General features: G+C 46.9%; 2 protein-coding genes across 4 annotated transcripts in view; one reads left to right on the top strand and one right to left on the bottom strand.

Annotated features, from left to right (window-relative positions):
* The window catches only part of ZMAT5 (zinc finger matrin-type 5), a 28,230-nt gene extending 21,336 nt beyond the window's left edge, over positions 1-6,894 (bottom strand). Inside the window, exon 1 of one of the 2 annotated variants that reach the window (XM_028124708.2) lies at positions 6,795-6,894. The gene's annotated coding sequence lies outside the window, so the exon portion shown is untranslated. Of the gene's footprint in view, positions 1-6,110; positions 6,197-6,794 lie in introns of those variants that run through there. The other variant, XM_088019372.1, reaches the window with a different exon arrangement.
* Positions 6,895-7,078: 184 nt separating this feature from the next.
* UQCR10 (ubiquinol-cytochrome c reductase, complex III subunit X) lies at positions 7,079-22,226 on the top strand. Of its 2 annotated transcripts, XM_028124791.2 has the most exons (3): positions 7,079-7,388; positions 17,193-17,460; positions 21,850-22,226. In XM_028124791.2, exons 1-3 carry the CDS (start codon positions 7,239-7,241, stop codon positions 21,918-21,920), a joined length of 489 nt encoding a protein of 162 aa, XP_027980592.1. In that variant the 5' UTR covers positions 7,079-7,238; the 3' UTR covers positions 21,921-22,226. The 2 variants fall into 2 exon arrangements, with proteins under 2 accessions (XP_027980592.1, XP_027980593.1); XM_028124792.2 differs by lacking the exons at positions 17,193-17,460; positions 21,850-22,226 and adding an exon at positions 8,976-9,415 and having other exon boundaries at positions 7,199-7,388.
* Positions 22,227-23,233: the final 1,007 nt, after the last annotated feature.

Raw genomic sequence — 23,233 nt, 5'->3', positions numbered from 1 at the left:
AGGAGCCCCATTATGTTAGGGGTCTCCCTCAGACACCTGAGTGCTTGGTAGTGACCACACACCTCTCTCATCCTGACCTTGTTTATGTGTTCCACCCCCTGGGGTAAGGCACATATATCATCATACTCCTGGCACTGTAAGGCAGTGGGGGGGCCCCACCCACAGCAATTCCTAACTCGGCAGGGCTGGGCCAGGGCCAGGATCTAAGGAAAATGAGGCACAGTCCACAAACCACACTCAGCAAAATGTTGGTCTAACGTAGATGAGGGACTGAAGAACAGAGAGGGTGAGAGCTTACCCAAAGTCACACAGACTACCCAAGCGAATCCTTACTCTAATCATTCAACCCAGGTCTGACTCTCATCCCTGCCATTTCTAGGTTGTGAAACTCTCAGCAAACCACTCACCCTCTGGGGGTGCCTGGGTGGCTCACTCGTTAAGTGTTTGCCTTCGGCTCAGGTCGTGATCCCAGGGTCCTGGGATCGAGCCCCGCATCAGGCTCCCTGCTCTGCTGGAGGCCTGCTTCTCCCTCTCCCACTCCCCCTGCTTGTGTTCCCTCTCTCGCTGTGTTTCTCTCTCTCAAATAAATAAATAAAATCTTTAAAAAAAAACAACACAAACTACTCACCCTCTGGGCCTCATCTGGGACATGGGAGTAATAATTCTTTTTTTTTTTTGACAGAGAGAGACACAGCAAGAGAGGGAACACAGGCAGGGGGAGTGGGAGAGGGAGAAGCAGGCTTCCCGCGGAGCAGGGAGCCTGATGCAGGGCTCGATCCCAGGACCCTGGGACCATGACCTGAGCCGAAGGCAGATGCTTAATGACTGAGCCACCCAGGTGCCCTGGGAGTTAATAATTCTTATGGAATTATGGAATAAAACTATTCCATAAGATTACTATGAGGATTAAATCATGGATACTAGGGTGTTTAGCGGAGTGCCTGGCATGCCAATGGTGCTCAATACACATCTGTGGATGTGGCAGCCAGCCTCTGTGGCCCCCACCTTCTGGGGTTTGTGTTTTGTGTTGTCTGCTCCTCAACCATATCAGGACTGGTCCGTATGACTAAGAGACATGATGGTATGTCACTTCCAAAATCAGGTGATAAGACAATATGCCTTCCGTCCTGGTGCCTCTTTCTCTGATCACTTACTCTGGGGGAAGCCAGCTGCCATACCATAAGCAGCCCTGTGGGGAGGCCCATGTGGCAAAGGACTAAGACCTCCTGCTAACAGCCGTGTGAGCAAGCTTAGAAGTGGACCCTCCCACCCAGTACAGCCTTTAGATGAGTGCAGCCCCAGCAGATAGCTCGACTGCCACTTTGTGAGAGCTCTGGGCCGGGACTACCTAGCTAAGCCACTCCCAAATTCTTTTTTTAAAACATATGATTCTTTTTTGTTTTTTTAAGTAAGCTATACACCCAACATGGGCTTGAATTCATGACTCTGAGGTCAAAAGTCATATGCTCCACTGACTGAGTCAGCCAGCTGCACCCCCGCTCCCAAATTCTTGACCCTCAGATGTATGAGATATTTGCTGTGTTAAGTTGCTAAGTTTTCGGGGTAGTCTGTTATGCAGCAATAGGTAATGAATACAGTGAAATAAACAAATGAAAAAACTAAATCACTTTAAAATATGTGATGGCTCCAGGTACAAAGTGCCCCATATCCCAAAATACTCCAGAGTTGAGTCAAAGAAGCCAATCCCCTGACACAGGCATAATCTTCCAGTTCTATGGTTCCCTTCAGCCATTTATTTACTAGCCACACATTTGCTGACACTTCCTCTCTGCCAGAATGGGGTTCACACCTCATGACACAAAGGCCCTGCTCTCACAGGAAGGTGCACTGAATATATGCTGGGATGGCTGGCTGATGTGCCCCCAGTAACAATCCTAGGTGACAAGCTGTGTGCCAGAGAGCACCAAGGAGGAGCAGCTACATCCAATAGGAATTCCTCCAAGCAAATGATCAGAGATGATCTCAAAGATCTAGGTACCAAAATGGTCACTGCACCATAACTTGTCCTAAAACTGAAATCTAAATGTCCGACAGTAAGAACGGCTGACAGTTATACATTGCTCACTACATGCAGGTAGGCTGCTCAGTTTCCCCGACAGGGTAGGAGTGGGGGGCTCAATGACATGACTCAAAAAGCCCGTTATCCTCATCTTTACCCAAAAAGAAAACTGGACAGAGGGAGCCCACAGCTGGCAAGGATCAAGAGTAGGGCATGAGCCACATCTGTTCAATACACTACCAGACAGACATTAAAAATCAAGCCAAAGGAGGGGCGCATGGGTGGTTCAGTCGGTTGAGTATCCAACTCTTGGTTTCAGCTCAGGTCCTGATCTCAGGGTCATAGGATCCACCCTGTGTCGGGCTCCGCACTCAGCAGCGAGTCTGCTTGAGACTCTCTCTCCCCCTCTGCACCTCCCTCCCTCCCTCTCTCTCTCAAATAATTAAATCTTTGAAAAAAAAAAAAGAAAAAAAATCAAGTCAAAGGAGACTATTCCCTTTTTGCTAAATAAAAAAGATGGCTTATCACAACATTTTGTACAACAAGATACCACTTTTTTAAGGAGAAAGAACGTTCTGCCCCAACACACCCACAGAACCAAACACCCACAAGCAGACACAAAATATTTACTGTGACCATGTCTTGATAATAGAATTATGTCCAGAATTTTTTTCTCACTTTGTATTTTTCTAAGTTTCTACATTTAGTGTGTATTGTTTTAAATTTTCTCAAAAAATTCCCTTCAAAAAAGTGGGAAATTTGTCAAGCAAGGATAAATACTATATTCCTTCTCCCTCAGGAGGCTGCTGTGGATTGTTCCAATGACCTGGTCCACCTGGATGGACCCAGTCAGGGCTACTGTTGAAAGAGATCTACGGCAGACATTACCCCAGTCCCTGGCTGAAGGCCGATAGGGCACACCATGATTCTAAGCAGACCTGGCTCAGCACGGGTTGGCGAAACCCGAATCTGGGCTCCGGTGAGCTGCAGACTGGAGACACAGTTTCTCATCAGATAGTTACAGGTCCCAGGAGGCCAGAGCTTCCAAACAGGAAAAGTAAAAATAGTTTGATGGAGGCTTCTGAACCAGAAACCTGGACTCAGATCCGCCTCTATCTCCCCCCTTCTTCTCCCCAAGTCAGGTCTCATTTCCCAACACCCGAACCAGCCTCTTCAGTCACCCCACCCTGGGCAGCATCAGATCGATCCTCTTAGAACGACTCCTGCTCAAGATTTTCCATGGCTCCTGGTGGGGATCTTAATACAAATGAAGTCTCCTGGGTCAGATCTCCAGGAATTCAGACTCAGCGGTTCTGGAGCGGGGCCCAGAAATCTGCATTTTAATCAGTGAGTCTAGTACCCTCTAGTAGATACCCCTTAAAATACAAAGGCTGGGGGAACAAGCTTCTCCTGCTCCTTGACCTCTCTAGTCCCTGCATCCCAAAAGCAGCCTCTACTGGGGACAGTAACTCTGGGGAGACACAACCCCTGGATTCTTGCCTCAGTCAGAAACGGGTCTGATCATAAATAACCTCAGCTCACTGAAATGGTAAACCCAACTTGATTGGAATGCTAAACACAATTCATTACAATGTATAAAGCTGTTTTCTTACTAAGTATCCTGTCACGCTCCAGGTAAGTTTTAGAATTGAAAATAAAGGTAGTAAAATAAATCAAAATTACTGATGTTCCTGACCTAAGTTTAGTAATAGTCAGCATATACTTGCTATTTAAAAGTATCTATAACATTGACGGGGCGCCTGGGTGGCTCAGTTGTTAAGCGTCTGCCTTCGGCTTAGGTCATGATCCCAGGGTCCTGGGATCAAGCCCCACAACGGGCTCCCTGCTCAGCGGGAAGCCTGCTTCTCCCTCTCCCATTCCCCCTGCTTGTGTTCCCTCTCTCACTTGTCTCTGTCAAATAAACAAAATCTTTAAAAAAAAAAAAAAGTATAACACTGAAAAGATTTTAACATGTTGAGTATGACAGATAAGTATTGTGATTCCAATTTAAAATACAGAAATTAGGAATTGAGAAATATATTGGGGGCACCTGGTTGGCTCAGTTGGTAGAGCGTGCAACTGTAGAGATTACTGCATGGAGCACTGGGTGTTATACGAAAACAATGAATCGTGGATCACTACATCAAAAACTAATGATGTATTGTATGGTGACTAACATAACATAATAAAATAAAATTTAAAAAAATAGAGATTACGTAATACAGAAGTTAGGGGTGCCTGGCTGGCTCAGTCCGTAGAGCATGAGACTCTTGATCTGGGGGTTGTGAGTTCATACCCCACACTGGGCATAACATAGAGCTTACTTTAAAAAAAAGATACAGAAGTTCTAATATAGGTAGGGAGACACCTGGGTGGCTCAGTTGGTTAAGTGTCTGACTTCCGCTCAGGTCATGATATCAGGATCCTGGGATTGAGCCGCCACGGGCTCTGCACTCAGCGGGGAGTCTGTTTGTCCCTTTCCCTCCCCCTTTGCCCCCTCCCTGCTTGTGCTCTCTGTCTCTCTCTCAAATAAATATATGAAATCTTAAAAAAAAAGATGTTTAATATATATATAGTTAGGTAATTGATAAAACATATGTCACTAATTGATACTAGAATTATCATTTCAAGTTGAAAGGTCAGCAATGATTAGGAACACTGGCTGCATGTTAGAATCATCTGGAGTGCTGTGAAAGCTACTAATGGTGCCCTCCATATCCTAATTTCATGTCAGAGATGGCATCTGTATTTTTTTTTAGCTTTCCAGACTGAGAACCAGTGACATAAAAGAATTTAACTAAGTCTCTTAAAAGTATTGAACTGTTTACGAGAACTTGAAATTCATTATGTTTGTAAGTTTAATTTATTAGATTTTCTAGTAATGTTTAAATATTCTTGGGAGAATATACTTGTTAGGTTATGTATCTGAAGTACTCAAAGAGAAAATCAAATATATGAAATTTATAAGCGAAATAAATGTGTAAGGGAATGTAATTAAGCTGTAAATGGGGCTGACTGTTTAAAGGAATCTAAGGTTAGTTCAACTTGAGGTCTAACATCAAAGGAAAAGTGAAGGTCATTTTTCTTATTTTTCTAGATTTATATGTATAATTTCTAAGTTGAAGTAAGCAGCTTAAAGAAAATTCAGTATTTCCAAATTGTTCCTCCAAAATTAAAATTAGCTAAAAAAACAAAATAAAATAAAACAAGCCACACCTTAACTCCCTGTGGTCTTTCTTAAACCATCTTACTTAACTAATTCCTCCCTCCTCTGAACTTCCCATCAGCCAGATTTGTTGTTAGCAAGACAAAAGTATTCTATCCTAGAAGCTTCACAACTTTGTGTCCCAAGGAGCTATCAGGATTCTTTGCAAATAGAAAATAACTGCAGTTATGGTTAACTCATCATGGTTTTAGAGCTTAGAGCTTTTCACACTTTTCTTCCCCATCCCCAATCAGGAATTCCTTTTGCTTTTCCAAGTCAGATCCAGGCCTCTAATCCCAGGTTTTCAGTACCTATGCCAATGACTTATCTCTGGCCCAGACCTCTCCTCTAAACTCCAGATCCAAATCCCCACTGGCCTCCGGGCATCTCTGCTTGATGTCTAAGGGGCAGCTCAAACCTAACATGACCAAACAGAGCTTAAGGTCATCCCTGTGGATTTCAAGTAATTAAGGTAAAAACTTAAGAGATGTCATCCTCCATTCTTTTTTCTGGCACCCTCTACACGCATCTGTCACCTTGTTCTGTCTGTCCTACCTCCCAAAATCGCAAATCTGATCACTACTCTAATCCATACCCTAATCTAAATTATCATCCTGTCTCAACTGACCCAACACAATAACTTCCCTTCTTCCATCTGTTCTCTGGAGAGCAGCCAGAATGATGACATTAAAATATGCATTGGATCATGTCACATCCCAGCTTATAACCCTTCAGTGGCTTCCTAGAGCAATTAAAAAGAAGATTCCTTACTATGGGTTACAAGACCACATATGAGCTGACCCAAGCCCACCTCTTCACAGTCCACCCCATCGCTTTCCCTCAAGCACTCCAGGACTGCTGCAGCCTCAAGTCTGTCGCACCAACCTTATCCTGTTTGACCGACTTCCATTCGTTCGGGTCTCTGGTTAAAGTGTCACCCTAGACACCGTGGTTAAAATAGCACCGCCAGACTCTCCTCAATCAACCTGTCTTTTGCTTTTTAGAGTATTACTTGTTTGTGGTTACCACACCTCCCCGATCTGCCCACACATTGAATGAGCGTTCCATGACAGCAGGGACTTGTTCACCACTAGGTCCCCAGGGCATGGCCCAGAGGCGGCACTAAGAAACTATCAGTTGAATGGCACTAATACACCAAAGCCCCTATTTCTATCCCCAAGAAGGGATGAGTGGTCCCCAGATCTACCCCTCCTAGGTCAGGGTTCCAGGGGGCGAAGCCCAGGGATGAGGGGAACAGGAAGCATGTGCAGAACCGCCCCTTCCCCCGGACACTGGGTAAAGGGGTTCAAGCCTCAGGGCCCAGCCCTAGGGCCCAACTTTGCCACAGGCTCCAACTCTAGGCCTGGACTTGGGGCTAAAAGAGGAGACAGGCAGAGATGAGCCAGGGACCTGGGCGCCCAGGCCCTCTCACCCTTTTATTCACTCCCCGTTCCGTTAAGTTGGTGCGGCCCACAGAGCCGGTAAGGGACTTAGAAAGGTAAGCCCACATCTTCCCCTTGGGAAAAGACGACTAAGACTAGCCCCTCGACGTCCTGCCAAAGAGGGTACCTGGTTCCGCAGGGCCCGACGGCTCCGAGCTCCTCCTCCTTCTGCGCCCTCGTGTCGCGAACTGCTTGCTGGGATTCGTAGTCCTTCCTTGAATATCAGTCTGTCCTTCCCAGAAACCTTTGGGAATCATAGCTGAGACCGCGCGGGGGTTGGGGGGAGGTAAAGGGAGCGCGAGGGCTTCTGGGTGTTGTAGTTCAGGATATTCACTCAGCGAGAAATTATTGAGAAACGTTGGGTAACAAATCTTACCACACTATTTGGGCCGTCCTGATCTAAATCCTACGAGACTGTTCCTCCCCGCAAATCCATCACTTAACCTCTGTCGTTCAAAACGATAAGTGCTGAGATTCAGAAAAACTACAAATCCCATAAAGTATAGCACGTCGAGGGCTTTTGGAGCGCATATCGGCCGCGGCGCAGGCGCGGGCTTGATAGCGGAGAAACATGGCTGCCCCAACGTTTACTGCGAGGTTGTATTCGCTGCTGTTCCGCAGGACCTCCACCTTCGCCCTCACCATCGCCGTGGGAGCCTTGTTCTTCGAGCGCGCCTTCGATCAAGGCGCGGACGCAATCTACGAACACATCAACCAGGGGGTGAGGGACTGGGCCATCCCTGACCTTGGGCCGGCCTGAGGGGTGACAGTGGGAGTGGAGGTGGGGTGGGACTCAGTCTGCCTTTACTAAGATAGAGGGGAAAACCCTGAGGGTCTTCTGTCGGTCGACTGCCGTATGTCCTCTTCGCTGAATGTGAATCCCAAAACATTAAATGATCCCACTTTGTGGGGCTTATAAGTATTGCTGTCTCACACCCCACATACCCACTTGTCCATTTGCAGGAGCAAAACCTAAAGCCTAGTGAGAGCAAAGGACTTACTGGGGCTACACCATCAAGAAGTCAGTGGCGAGTCTGAGTTGCAACCCGGAACCACAGTCTCCTCTCTGAGGGTTTCAAGGGCAGATTTGAGCGGGCGAGGGTCGTGAAAAGGACATCTCCTTAGATACTGTGGTTGGTCTTTTCAGATAGCACTCTTCACTTTCCCAGGCTTCCCACGTAGGCATTGTGGTAGTAATAATAGGAGATGGGAATATAAAATCAGAGAGCCCTGGATGGGGATACTGGACCTTGTCACTTAATAACTGTGGCGTTCAGTTGGGCGAGTTTCTTAACCTCTCTGAGCTTCACTTTTATCTGTGATGTAGAGCTGATAGTAACTACAGTAGGCAATTACTGTGAGGATTATATGAGATACAGGCAGGTGCCACAGTACCTGGTAGATGGTGCACTCAAAAAATAACATTTGTTACATTCCTCAGGAGAAAGTGAAAGCAGAAGGTAGGGAATAACCACACCTTTTAGACTCATTGTGTGCCAACACTGTGCTAGTTGCTGTACACGCTTTTCATCATTACGCTGTGGCTCATGCTAGGGAAGGTCTCCCGCAGATAGGCCTGTTACACCATTCACTTGTGTTTTTAATTTGAAGCTGCCTGTCCCTATGAGAGTGTTGCCCCTGTTCCATCTCCTGCACGCAGTTCTGCAGGCCATTCCCAATGTGTGGAAAAAGCATTTAAGTATGCTGTCATAATTTACCAATCTGTGCTTTCAGGAATGAGAATCAAGGGCATCTGGCTGGCTCAGTTGGTAGAGTGCACAGCACCCAATCTCGGAGTTGTAATTTCAAGCCCCATGTTGGGTGTAGAGATTACTTAAAAAAATAAAATCTTAAAAAAAAAAAAAAAAAAGGAATGAGAATCCAACTAGTTCCTAACCCAAGGATCATAGGTTTAATGAGATTAAAAAATGATTCAACGTGAAGTATTTGGGGCTATGCATTTAGGACCTCTTGAGTAATACCTGGGAGTTGAAGATATAAGACCTCTTCGAGGCTCTGTTCCTTAATAATTGTGTACGTTTGTGTAATTATCTCAGTCTGTCTACCTCAGTTTCCTGTAAAAGAAAGATCATCCATCCATTTCCACTTACCTTTACATGGCAATTGATAACATCAAAGCAGTTTACAAGTGTTAGGAATGTGCGGCAAACCTAGTGTTGCTTCCAGTTTGCCCACCCAGCTGGTAGATGTTTCTCTCAAGCTTGTTTTAGAGACCAGGACAGTGGAGGTAGCTGCAAAATACGAGATACAAAGCTAAAAGTTTGTGGTTCTTGTCTTTAAAATGCAGAAGCTGTGGAAACACATCAAGCACAAGTATGAGAATAAGGAGTAGTTCCTTAGAGACCCCTACCCATGTGGAAAGGACCAGGTCCACCCACCAGCTGTTTGCCCAAAACCAGGGCCTCAGCCCGAAGATGATGCTCAGATTACTCTTCATCGACCACCTTTAGCTGTTGGCAAGAAGCGGCTTCACCTGACAGACTCTTTAACTTCAGCTGTGTTTGAACTATGTTTAGTCAGAGTCATCAGCAAATAAATGTAAATTGTCCTTGAGACACGGCTTCTGCATATAGTGCTTTGTTAACTCTACCTAATCTTCACTTGTTGGTTGAGACCACTTCAGAGACTTCTGCAAAACTCTGAAGGGCAGAGTCCATTATTTTGGGTTCCCCTTTAACTTCCAGAGAACTTGGGTTTACAAAACATGAGCTATAATTGGAGGTGTTACTTTGACTTTTGCTTCTAAATCAGTAATTCCTGTCTTTTTTTTTTTTTTTCCCAGCGTAACCTCTACATCCAATGTGGGGCTTAAACTCAGGGTCCTGAGATATCAAGAATTACATGCAGGGATGCCTGGGTGGTTCAGTCAGTTTCGTGTCTGCCTTCGGCTCCGGTCGTGGTCCCAGGGTCCTGGGATCAAGTCTTGCATTGGGCTCCTTGCTCAGCAGGGAGCCTGCTTCTTCCTCTGCCTGCAGCTCCCCCTGCTTGTGCTCATGCGCTCGCTCTCTCTGGCTCTCTGACAAATAAATAGTATCTTAAGAAAAAGAGTTGCATGCATAGGGTGCCTGGCTGGTTCAGTCAGTAGAACATGCAATTTTTTTTTTTTAAGATTTTATTTATTTGACAGCAAGAGAGGGAACACAAGCAGGGGGAGTGGGAGAGGGAGAAGCAGGCTTCCCACTGAGCAGAGAGTCCAATGCAGGGCTCGATCCCAGGACCCTGGGATCATGACCCAAGCCAAAGGCAGACGCTTAACAACTGAGCCACCCAGGTGCCCCTGAACGTACAGTTCTTGATCTCAGGGTTGAGTTTGAGCCCCACATTGGGTGTAGAGATTACTTAAATAAAAATAAAACTTACGGGGTGCCTGGGTGGGTCAGTCTTTAAGTGTCTGCCTTCGGTTTGGGTCATGGTCCCGGGGTCCTGGGATCAAGCCCTGCATTGGGCTCCCTGCTCAGTGGGAAGCCTGCTTCTCCTCCCACTCCCCCTGCTTGTGTTCCCTCTCTCGCTGTGTCTCTCTCTGTCAAATAAATAAAATCTTCAAAAATAATTATAAAATTAAAGATTAAAAAAGTCACATGCTCTACTGACTGAGTCAGCCAGGGGCCCCAATAATTCCATTTTTCCATACAGAGGAGAGCTAACTGGCTTAACCATAGGGAAGTCCTGGATTCAGCTGGGGGAAAAAACCCTGCCCCAGGGTCCCATCTCCATTCTGCCTTTAATTTGCTGAGTGTCTGGACCAGTTGGCATACCTCTCTGGGCCACAGCCCATCTTCTGATGATGAAGTTGGACCAGAATTCTGACCATCCTGCCAGAGTTCCTCTCTCTAATAAGTTTGGTTTATCATTGTGCTTACTTGGTGGGTTTGAATCCTCCCTCTACCAGTTCTAGCTGTGTGAACCAAGAGCAAGGCACTTGACCTCTCTGAGCTTCAGTTTCCTGGTCTGTTACATGGGGATAATGAGAGCACCTTCTGTGTGGGTTCTTTGTGAGTATTAAAGGAGTTGTGAAATGCAGTTAACAGTCATAGACCCTGGCACAGGGACATAACTGCTGGCAGAAACACGGGGGGATGCTTAAGGACCTGGAGAACCAGAAGATTCTGCCGCAGGCTATGGAGCAGCAGGAATGTGAGGAAGAGGGGTTCAAGGAACATAGTCCAGTCATTCATTCAACAAACATTTGGGTGGCCACTGTGTGTGAGGCACGTGCTAGGTGCTAGTAGGCATGTGGTAGAAAACATGAGGCCTGAACTCCTACAGGAGATATTGTAAATACCATTCTATATCAAAGATACATGGACATTAAGGAGGGCATGTGATGTAATGAGCCCTGGGTATTCTATGAGACTGATGAATCACAGACGTGTACCTCTGAAACCAATAATACATTATATGTTAATTAATTGAATTAAAATAATTTAAATTAAAAATAAAAAGATATATGGGACCCGTGCACTATAGGAAAGCATGTGTGAACCATTTTCCTGAAGGATACTTTGCACCTATGTATTAAAATCTTTAATGTGCAGGGCGCCTGGGTGGCTCAGTTGGTTGAGCGACTGCCTTCAGCTCAGGTCATGATCCTGGAGTCCCAGGATCGAGTCCCACATTGGGCTCCCTGCTCAGCGGGGAGTCTGCTTCTCCCTCTGACCCTCCCCCCTCTCATGTGCTCTCTCTCTCTCACTCTCTCTCATAAATAAAATCTTTAAAAAAAAAATAATGTGCCTTTGACCCAAGAAATCCCACTTCTGGCAAATTTTCCTTGTCCACAAGAGATGTTCATCGTGTTTTTTATAATGGGAAAAATGAAAATAAGATATCCAAAATAGGAATTAATATTGTGAAATATGCAGCCATTTAAAAACTTGTTTTGACTGGAAGAAAATACCCAACAAATATGGCAAAGTACCAGCCTCACGAATACGTGAAGCAATCTTCCAAATCAATAAGAAAAAGGTGAATAACTTGGAAGCTACGGCTAATGACAGAAATAGGCAGTTAGTACAAGAAATGCAAATGACTACAAATATGAAAAGATACCCAGTTTCATTAATAAACAAGATGGATACTATTTTGTCTACCAGATCAATGAAAATGAAAAAGATTAGCAAGGGAATTTCCTTATCTGTGTGTTCCCCCTATGTATGTATGCACACTATTAAATTTGGTTTTCTCTGGGCACCTGGCTGGCTCAGGTGAAAGAGTGTGGAACTCTCGATCTTGTGGTCGTGAGCTTGAGCCCCATGTTGGGTGTAGAGATTACTTAAATAAATCAAATTTGTAAATAAATAAATAATTTGGTTTTCTCATGTTTAAAAAAAAAGATTAGCAACATTAGATTTTTGTAAAGGAGCAAGTACCACACATGGCCATTGGAACAATGGTTTTACAGAATACTTTGGTATTATCTATTTTAAATGTTTATTCCTTTCAAAAATTCTTTGTGTGTGCATGTATTAAAATACACATAGGGGCGCCTGGGTGGCTCAGTCGGTTAAGCGACTGCCTTCCGCTCAGGACGTGATCCCAGGGTCCTGGGATTGGGTCCCACATTGGGCTCCTGCTTGGTGGGGAGCCTGCTTCTCCTGCTCCGCCTCCTTGTGTGCACTTTCTCCCTCTCTCTCTCTGTCAAATAAATAAATAAAATCTTTAAAAAAAATACACATAGGGCACCTGGGTGGCTCAGTTGGTTAAGCGACTGCCTTTGGCTCAGGTCATGATCCTGGAGTCCCGGGATCGAGTCCCACATCGGGCTCCCTGCTCAGCGGGGAGTCTGCTTCTCCCTCTGACCCTCTTCCCTCTCATGCTCTCTCTCATTCTTTCTCTCTCAAATAAATAAATAAAATAAATAAGCAAAATAAAAATTAAAAAATACACATAACAGGGGTGCCTGGGTGGCTCAGTCAGTTAAGCGTCCGACACTTGATTTTGGCTTGGGTCATGATCTCAGGGTTGTGGGACTGAGCCCCAAAACTGGCTCTGTGCTCAGCATGGAACCTGCTTGGGGTTCTCTCTCCCTCTCTGCTCCTCCCCTGCCCCTCCTCGTGCCTGTGCTCTCTCAAACAAAAACAAGCAAACAAAAAACACACCAAAAAACCACATAACTAAATTTACCATCTTAACCATTTTTAGGTGTACACTTCAGTGGTATTAAATATAATCATATCGGGTGCAGCCATCACCACTATCCATCCCCATCTTGTAAAACAAACTCTGTACCTATTAAATAGCTCTCCAGTCTCCCCTTCCCCAGCCCCTGGCAACCGCCATTATACTTTCAGGGTCCTGGGATCAAGCCCCCACATCAGGCTCCCTGCTCAGCGGGGAGTCTGATACTCCCTCTGCCCCCTCCCCCCTGTTCATGCTCTCTCTCTCTCTCAAATAAAAAATAAAAATAAAAGAAGAAGAAGAAAATGACCTCCAATAGGGAAGTGACTAACTAAAGAGGTAGATTCCTAGCACAGACATCTATGTGGACATTAAGAAGACTGTGGTGACTCAGTGTTAGGGGTAAAGAAAGATGAAATGGAAAAAAAGCAAGCTGCAAAATTTGTGTGTTTAATCTTATCCCATTTATGTAAATTGATACACGTCGATTTGTGTACACACAGAATACTGAGGGATGTGCACTAAACATTTCATGGCCACTATCTCTGAGGGGTGGGATTTCAAAGAACTTCCACTTTGTGCAACAGATATTGCCTTTTTCTCTTACAACAAGCAGATATTGATATTCTAATAAAAAATTTTCTAAAAGAGGGCGCCTGGGTGGCTCAGTTGGTTAAGCAACTGCCTTCGGCTCAGGTCATGATCCTGGAGTCCGGGGATCGAGTCCCGCATCGGGCTCCCTGCTCAGCGCGAAGTCTGCTTCTCCCTCTGACCCTCTTCCCTCTCGTGCTCTCTCTCATGCTCTCTCTCTCAAATAAATAAATAAAATCTTTAAAAAAAAATTTCTAAAAGAGAAAGCAAGTAAGGGGCGCCTGCGTGGCTTAGTTGGTGAAGCAGCCAACTCCGGATTTCTGCTCAGGTCATGATCTCAGGGTGGTGAGATGGAGTCCTGCAGCAGGCTCGGCACTCAGCGGGGAGTCGGAGCCTGTTTGAGATTCTCTCCCTCTCCTTCTAACCCCTCCCTCTGCTCGCGTGCACACTCATTCTCTCTCTCTAAAATAAATAAATCTTTTATTTTGTTAAAGATTTTATTTATGTATTTGAAGAGAGAGAGCATGCGCACAAGCAGGGGGAGCGGGAGAGGGGGAAGCAGGCTCCCCGCCTGAGTTGAAGGCAGACACTCAACTGATTGAGCCACCCAGGTGCTCCATAAATAAATCTTTTAAAGGAAAAAAAAAAAAGAACGTAAAAAATGGTTAGGAAGAATGCTCATATACAACAGTCAAAATATAAAGCTAAGTGAAAAAAACAAGCCATAAATTAATATAAAACACGATGCATTTTTTTGGTAAACATGTATAAGACAAAAATTGGAAATGCTCATAACAAATTGTTAATAGTGTTAACTCTGGGAGAGTTATTTTCTGTTGTATTTCTCTCTGATGTCTAAATTTTCTGCATCAAGAATGTATTATTCTTACAATGGGGGAGGAATAAATTAAAAGGGGGCTGCCCAGAGAGGGTGTGAACACAGAGAAATGCAAGATGTGAGCCCCCAGCTCTGGCTCCAGGCCTAGAGCCCAGCAGCTTGGAGGCCCAGGGTTCCCCTTCCTGAGCTCCCAATGAGGATTTGTCCTTGCGTGGCACTGGCAACTGGGAGCTGGGCCTCCCCAGAGCTCTGGGTGGGTGTGCCTCACAGGTGGGGGAAATGAGGATTAGCACCCTCCTCAGACTGGCACCAAGAAGCTGTTTATTACTGGAAAAAGTTTCCTTCCCAAGCTCAGCCTGAGGTATTTCCTGGAGTCAAGAGCTGGGACAGTCTTTACGGTTAGAAAGCCCCAAGGACTCCCGACCTGCTCCTCTTGCACAAGTGTCAGGAAAAGCTAAATGCTTGGAAACCTCACCAAGCAAGTTACTGAAGGCCTCTGAAATCCTCTTCTGAGAAGTTGGCATCCAGTATAGCTCTGCTCTGACCAAGCAGGACCACTCTCTTGGCTACGTGTATTTGAGAGAATGTCCTATTCTCCCAGCTTCTCTCTTATTTTCCAAAATCTCTCCAAACTGGTAGAAACTATTCAGTCAGTCAGTCCGTCAGTCAACCAAAACATCTTTATTGAGTGCCTACTCTGCCTGGCCCTGTTCTAGACCCTGGACACATAGTGGAGACCAAGGAAGATCCCTACCCTCTTGCAGCTTGCATTCTAGTAGGGGAGGCAGATGGTAAACAAGAAATTAAATAAAAACTTCAGCTCACGTTAAGGCAATGAATAAAATAAAACTGGGTAACATACAGGCGGTGATTCAGGTTTAAAGAGCAGTGTGAGATGCTCAGGTAGGTAGTCAAGGAACATTTCTCTATGGAGATGGCATTTGAGCTGAGATTTGAATGGAAATCTCAGCCAGGTAAAGATCAAGAGGAAAGGTATTTCAAGAAACAAGAACAGCGAGAGCAAACGCCCTGAGGTGGGTGTGGGTTTGGTTTATTCATGGAACTGTAGGAAGTGAGGCAGTAATAGATAGGGTCAGATACTGTGTGGTCTTGTAGGTCATGCTGAAAGAGTTTGGATTCTGTTCTAAAAAGAAAGGTAAGCCTCTGGAGGGTTCCTGATGAATAGCTTACATTTATCAACCAGTTACCATGAGCCAGGCATTGTACTAAGTGCTTTGCAGTTTATGTGTCATTTTATTTGAACAATGATCCAAGAGGTCGTTTTATTATTCCCACTGAATAGCTCTAGTGAGGTGTAAAGAGCACTGATTTTAGAATGGACAGTCCTGGGTTAGAATTCCAGCCCCACCACTCACTGGCTGTGTGAATTTAGACAAGTTACTTACTGTCCCTGAGCCAGTGTCCTCATCTGTAAAATACTCACCATGATATTGCACAATGGCAGCTATGATTCTTGTTATTTCTGGAGATGTCATCTTGGAGGGGTGTCAAGGAGAGTAAGGGTTACCGTGCAGTAAATCCTCACCCAGATGACTGCTTAATTAACCCAGCCAGGGGCTATCCAGGCTGGCACTCTAGGGCTGCCTGCCAAGGTTCAAAACTTTTCAGCTCTGGGTGGAGTCCAAGTTGGCCTGGCAGCTCAAAGAAGAAAGGCCCAGCCCTTGGAACATTCTAGGCTTTTCCCCAGTAGACACAAGGATACTGCCTATCACAGGCTGGGTTCCCCAGGAAGCAGACTCCGGGCTGGGGGTTAGTGTGCAGGAAGTTTATTTCTCAGGTCCATTTAACTTTTTAAAAAAATACTTATTTATTTGACAGAGAGAGGGAGGGCACAAGCAGGGGGAGTAGGAGAGGGAGAAGCAGGCTTCCCACTGAGCAGGGAGCCCGATGCAGGGCTCGATCCCAGGACCCCGGGATCATGACCTGAGCCGAAGGCAGATGCCTAACCAACTGAGCCACCCAGGTGCCCCCATTTAATTTTTTTAAATTATTTTTTTTTATTTGTAGCTGACATGCAGCGTTACATTAGTTTCACGTATACAACACAGTGATTTGACAAGTTTATATCTTACGCTCTGCTCCCCACAAGTGTAGCTACCATCTGTCACCATACAATGCTATTATAATACCATTGACTCTATTCCTTACGCTGTGCCTTTTATTCCCATGACTTAACTCATTTCATAACTGGAAGCCTGTATCTCCCACTCCTCTTCCCCCATTTTGCCCATCTCCCCACCCTCTCATCTATTTTATACCTGCATCTACTCCTTGAGGTTCTGCAAGAACAGATTTGCAAAATAAAAATAGCTAGAGTGTTACCGCTTTTATAATAGCAGGGGGGAAGCGATGTAAGTTATTAAACAGAAATAGATTCCATCCCGTAACTCAGGCTGCTCTTCCAATAACAAGGAACAAGGACTGTCCTACATGTGAATTTGAAGTCTTGGGAGGAAAGGACAAAAATCAATGAATTTAAAATGAGCAAAGTGCAAAGTTGGAGGGAATACAAATTCGGCAGGCAAAATGGAGGTTAGGGTAATTGCTTCAGTGTGAATGAAGGACAAACATTGTAAAAGGGGCAGGGACTAGCCCACGAAGAGGATCACACCCACACCCACACACACATGCACACACGCACACACACGCACACACACACACACACACACGCACACCCAGGGCCAGGACCATATCCTATGTCACTAGATCCTCAACCTGCGGTGGGCCCACTCTCTACCCCATTTTACAGGTGGAAAATGAGGTTCAGAGAGGTTAAGTATCTTGCCCAGGGTAACACAGCTAGAGAAAGTAGAGCAGAAGTTCAAATACAGGACAGTTGGCTCCAGAGGCTGTGCTTATAACCACAGCTCTGTGCTGTGTAAAAATCATTTCTCTCTCTTCACTGGGGCCTTGGCCTGATATGCTTGGATTTATACACAGATTGAATGCCAAGGGCAGACTCCAGCCGGCATCAAGGACAAGGCAGTGATGGAATGTAGAGAAAGTGTCAGCTGGGAGCCACTTAGCCGACAGTCTAAGTACAGGGGTACTGACTGCCTTCATATGCTGCTCCCGACCTACTCTCCCTTCAAAACTCCTGCACAGAAAACTTCCTCGGCTGCTCTGGACACTTCTTCTCCACTGCACGCTCATAAGACTGCCAGATCAACTCCCTTGCTCAAACACCTTCAATGGCTCCCCACTACTGGTAAGATCAAGTTCAAACTCCTTAACCTGCCATTTAAGATCCAAGCTACCTCAAATCTCACTTTACAAACCTCCCAAATACGGTCCTTGCTGTGGGTCCCTTTGCTCTCCCGTCTTGTGTCTTGGCATGGATTATGGAAATAGCATATGCCTGGGTTTGAATTCTAGTTCTGCTACTCTCTGGCCAGGTGACCTTGGGCAGGTTGCATCCTCTCCTTGAGCCTCAGTTTCCTCCTGTGGAAAATGGGATAATGATAGCAATACCTCACAGGGTGGTTGGGAAGCTATGTGAAATAATGCTTATAGCCTACTAGTGGTGGTTTTGTTATGTTGCTACCATGAGTACATTAAGGCGGGGGTGGGGTGGGGCTCCCTGCACAGTCTTCAGGGAACAGTGCCTAATTAGCATATTTGATCCACAAAATGTGGGCTGAGAGCTTTGGGGATGACTGTACAGCTGAATCCTCCAAGTGCCCCACCCCTTGTCCCAGCTGTTTTTGAAAACGTGTTCCTGATATCCTTTCTTTCCAAGGCCTGATCACTTTCTCGTGCTCCCCTGTGTGTCCCGTGATAATCTCGTTTTCAGTGTCTCTAACACTGGTTTGAACTCCAGCCGACTCGTGCATTCCTCCGGTGGTCCTTATCTCTTCCCTACACCTTTAACCATGTAACGGACTCCACTCCGCTTTCGTCTATCTTCCTCCTTTCCAGATGTCTGAGCACACTTCTGTTTCCCTCCTGTACAGGCCTCCAACAGAGAGGCTACTTGCCGCCCTGAGGCTGCAAGTCTGTGTGATGTCTTATCTCCTCGGTTCACTAACCTTTCCTAATGAAACACCTCCTTCAAACTGGACCTTCTAAGGGGTAGCCCTTCCTTCCATTAGCAGACAGGGAAAACTACGGCAAAGTGGAGATCTGGGAAAATAGATCCTGCCCAACTTCTCACTCTCATCTCTGTCAATGGAATGACTGGATTATAAGTTGTATTAATGGAAGCATGGTGTTTAAAACAAAGGAGGTGATAGGTCCTCTTTTCCATGCTGAGCCAACCACGCATGGAATAAGCGTCAAGCTATAGGGAGACAGGAAATTCAAGAGGCTGAAAGTACGGACTTTGGAGGCTGGTAAACCTGGGTTTGAACCTTGACGCAGCCACTGCTCAACCATGAGCAAGGGGCCGAACCTCTGAATGAGGCTTATATAATCACACCTACCACCTGGCTTTGTTTCAAGGATTCAGTGAGGTAATTTGCTGTCCCACAAAGCTAAGCAGGCTACCTCCTCTGTGCTCCCAGGGCACCCATCACACACTTACCAGGCTGGATTGTGCCAATCTTCTTCTCTTGCCAGCTCTTGTGTGTCCGGATCATCCTGAGCCCAGAGGTTTCGGGGAGGCCTGCTGTACGGGAGTCACGGCAGCCATGCTGAGAGGCTGAGAAGTGGGGTGCACAGAAATCTGCCTGGGGCATTGGTGGGAGGCACCCGCCACCCTTCTCCTGGGTCCCACTGAGCAGGGCCCTGTGAGTTCACTAGCCTGCCTTACAGTGGGCCAGCACCAGCACTGCACACCTTATCCCAGCCATCCTGCCAACATCTCAATGGAGAGACAACTGTGGCTCAGAGAACCTCGCTCAGAGTCACAGAGCCAGAGAGTGGCTGAGGCCAGCTTGGTTCTAACGCCAGAGCTCAGCCCCTGCTCTAAATGGCAAAAGCCAAATAAGCTGCTGGCCCTTCAGAGGACCCTGATCCCCAAGGAAAAAGCCTGGCATGGCCATTGCATGTTATTCTGTGTTAATAGTCTGGGGGAGGGGCCAATGCCTTTCTGTGTAGACGTCTCCTGAATGGGGGGGGGGGTCTGATTTTCAAGCTGTGACAGGCCACACACACTGCTCTGGAGGGTCACGGAGTGGGTCTGTTGCCCCTCTGACATGATACAGTCCAGCTGGACCCGGGGCTGCGATCTGCCCATTGGATCTGTCATGTGGCATCTGGTCGGCCTGTCATAGGAAAGGGGCAACCGTCTCACCAGCCAGAGGGGTCCCAGTGTGACAGGTCCCAGGCTCCCCTCGAGGCAGGGGCCTCGAGGGGAGGCTGCTTCATGACAGAACTTGCTCGCGGAGCCAAAAGCTTAGGAGTTCAGGCCATTGCCTGATTCTGTCCTTCTGGAGAGAACTGTCAGCAAAAATCCAGACAGAGGCAGCTCTCAAACTTTTCCTGGCCCTGGGACCCCAGCATTCCACTGGAAATGTGCCTGTTGGAAACGGGTGATTTGTGCAGAGAAGTTTCTGGCAGGGTGATTAACAGAGAGAAGTGGAAACTGCCCCAAATGCCGAGTGGCCAGAAAACTCCCCTTAGTTTTCTTCTCTCCCCTTTGAACAAGATTCACCAATTTCAGAGTGCCCTTGGTCCCCACCCAGCATGATCTCAGCTGACCCTCACAATTACCCATGCCCGTGAGGCAAGAGAGGTGAGGGAATGATCATCCCCATCTCCTAGAAGAAATTGCGGCCCAGAGAGGCCAAGGAACTTACCCTAGGTCACACAGCTTGTTGAAATCTAAGAGCCTAGACCCTAGGCTCCTGACCGTCAGTCCAGTGCTCGTCTCACCACCCTTTATGAACAGAATAACAATAAAAACGAAGGGATCTTGAGGCCTGCAAATGTGCACGTGAAAGAACATAGAGTAAGCAGGCTAGACCACAGGATGGGAGATGGGGGCTGGAGCCTGCGTGTAAGCTCTGCATGTAAAATCCTAAATGGACAGGCATGGTTGGCCCTCATCCCACTGAAGGGCCCCCTTTCAGCCTGGCTCTTTTGTGAAAACCACTTTAAGAAAAGGAAAACCATAATTACCCCCTTGGGATGGCAGAGCACTTAAGGGATCCGTCAGAGTGCTGAGGGTGGGCTCGTGCAGCCAGAAAAAGCATATTTAGTGTCATAATTTCATAGTTGGGAAACTAAAATTAAGTGCCTGTTGTTCTTGTAATTCAGACCACAGCGAGTAAAGCTCGATGATATAACCTCCCTGGCTGGGAGAGCGCCATGGAAGCCCAGCGAATTCTTAGGCAGGGCAAACCTCCCCCACTCCCAGGGGAGGTGGAGTTCGCTGAAATCCCAGGGTCTGAGATTAGGGGGAGGGTTGGGGGTTTAAATAGGTTGAGAAACTCTGGACAAAATGACCTTTAAGGCTCTCCGAGGTCTGCCAGCTACGTAAAATTCTCTTGGTGATTATCGATTGTTGGGAGAGAATTTCCAGTGTGAAGTCAGAATTTGATTCTCATTTTAAGACACACATACCACCCCAACCCAACCCCACCCCCCGGGGCATTGGTTACCTTGCTTCAGGCTGCAGAATTGCAACACCAGCCTCTGGCCATAGTCAAGTTCCCTTCCTCCTGCCCCAGCACAGAGATCTAGCTAGGACTGCACATCAGGCTGACCTGGGGAGCTCCTCCTGGGGACTAGTCTTCCCCCAAATGGATCTTCTAGAGCCCTGGTGCCTCCCCTGCTCCTTCTAGGCATCCCATCAACATGGTCTGGATTCCAAGGCTCCCTCCTCACCTCTCAGCTCCCTCTTCCTCCTCTCTGATGACAACTTCCTCAGAAGGGGGCCCACTCTCCTACCTTCTCTCCCTCACCTTCCATTCTTTCCACATCTCCCCATCACTTCTTGGCAAGGTGGGGCAGAGCCCCAGGGAGCCGCACTGACTTAGCCAGGTTAACCTCCCAGCTGCTGCCTGACACTGCAACCACTACCCTCTGCTTCTTCTTTTTTTTAAGATGTTATTTATTTATTTAATTGAGAGAGACAGAGAGCGAGAGGTAGTGGGGGGGGTGCAGAGGGAGAGGGAGAAGCAGTCTCCCCGCTGAGCAGGGAGCCCGATGCGGGGCTCGATCCCAGGACCCTGGGATCATGACCTGAGCCGAAGGCAGACGCATAACCAACTGAGCCGCCCAGGCGCCCCACTACCCTCTGCTTCTGGAAAGTCTCTTTGCTCTTGGCTTCTTTCTGTTTACTTTACCTGCTCATTTCTCCATTCATTTATTAGGGCTTAGTACAACCGTGACTAGATCACTTTCCCAAAATATCTTAATATCCACATCCCACCTTGGATTGTGAACTCCATGAGGGCGGAGGGGGGACAATCTTTCTCACACATGCCTGACGCAGTGCCTGGCACCTAGTAGATCTTGGTAAATGTGCGCTGAGTGCACGCATTTAGCCTCTCCTGCCTTGGTCCTCCTGACCAGGCTGACTGTCCATGCCCCAAGCCCTGAGGGCTGGCAGTGAATACTGGGAGCTGCTGCTTGGGACAAACGTCTGGGCCATGGCCTGGCCTGTGGTCCTAAATCTGGGACTCCCATTCTCTCTCCCACCCTTCTTCCATAGTCTCCCTGGACCCTTTGGCCCCCTCCCAGGCCTCCGTGCTCCTCAGGCTCTGCTGCCCCCATCTCAGCTGAGAGCTCTACCGCCAGCCTTTTCTCTGCTTCCCCTGGACCGGAACTGGACGTAAAAATGAAGAATCATTCAGTGGGCTTCATGGCAGACTGGACACACAGAGGAAAGGACAAATGAATCTGAAAAAAAGGTGAAATAAAACAGGGCATCTGTGGGGCGCCTGGGTGGCTCCGTCGTTAGGCCCCTGCCTTCGGCTCAGGTCAGGATCCCAGGGTCCTGGGATCGAGCCCCGCGTCGGGCCCCCTGCTCCGCGGGAAGCCTGCTTCTCCCTCTCCCGCTCCCCCTGCTTGTGCTCCCTCTCTCGCTGTGTCTCTGTCAAATCAATAAATAAAATCTTTAAAACAAAGAAAAAGCAACACAGGGCATCTGAGATCTGTGGGACGATACCCCACTGGTGCAACACATACAAGTGGGGTCCCATCAACCGGGTCTGATGAACTGGGATTTCCCATCCTCCTGTCCTATAGCTATTGGGCTTATATTTTCCTCTTTCTTTGTTAAGAACAGTAGTGACAAGGATGCGGATGTGGGGGGAAAAAGGAATGGCATGTGGTGTAGGGGCTCAGAGCGTGGGCTTTAGGAGACAATCCTGGGACTGAAGCCCTCCTTGGTCATGTGGTATATGTGTGACCTTAAACAGGTCACCTACCCTCTCTGACCTTGGTTTTCTCATCTGTACCTACCTGGTCAGAGTTAGACAAGATAACCCAAGAACCCAGCAGAAACTCTGGCCATGGTAAGTACTCGGTAAGCGCTTTTATTCTCATTACAAATATCACGGTCTTACTGTCATTTTCGTTTTTGCACATTTCTTTCCAGACTTGGTCTGTACGCAAATTTTTCAAAAATATTTTCACAATCATGGAGCATTACCATCCAATTTATTCTCTTAAAAAACTACAAGAACAACAAACCGATTCTTCAATATTTCATTTCTCACATTGCTACCAAGTGTTCATTGACATCATTTTAAAGAAGGGGGCTCCACAACCACCCCCTGCATTTTTGGTGGGTTGACTTTTGTTTGTGGTTTTGTTGGTCTCCCTCCCTGTATTATTTAGCCCAAGCTCCCGGTGTGCCAGGGACAGGCAGTTTCCTGCCAATCGCTACTTTTCCAGAGTGCACCTGGAGCTAAGAAAGGACCTGCGTCCAGGCTCTGCTGCTAACTTGCCTCCCTGGGCTCCCGGGTTCCTTTTTATCCAGGACAGGCTCTGCTCTGCCCTCCCTACCTCACAGAGGCACAGTTAGCACTCTTCAGACAGACCCGTCTGCCATCATTGCCACTCGTGAGCTAGAAACAATGACACTCAAAGTC

Source organism: Eumetopias jubatus, unplaced genomic scaffold, assembly GCF_037043125.1.
Source record: "Eumetopias jubatus isolate StellerSeaLion01/CBP00866 unplaced genomic scaffold, mEumJub1_p1.0 scaffold_16, whole genome shotgun sequence".
In the NCBI taxonomy this organism is placed as follows: domain Eukaryota; kingdom Metazoa; phylum Chordata; class Mammalia; order Carnivora; family Otariidae; genus Eumetopias; species Eumetopias jubatus.
Note: the sequence above shows the minus strand (reverse complement) of the source record. Positions and strands in the feature narration are given on the sequence as shown.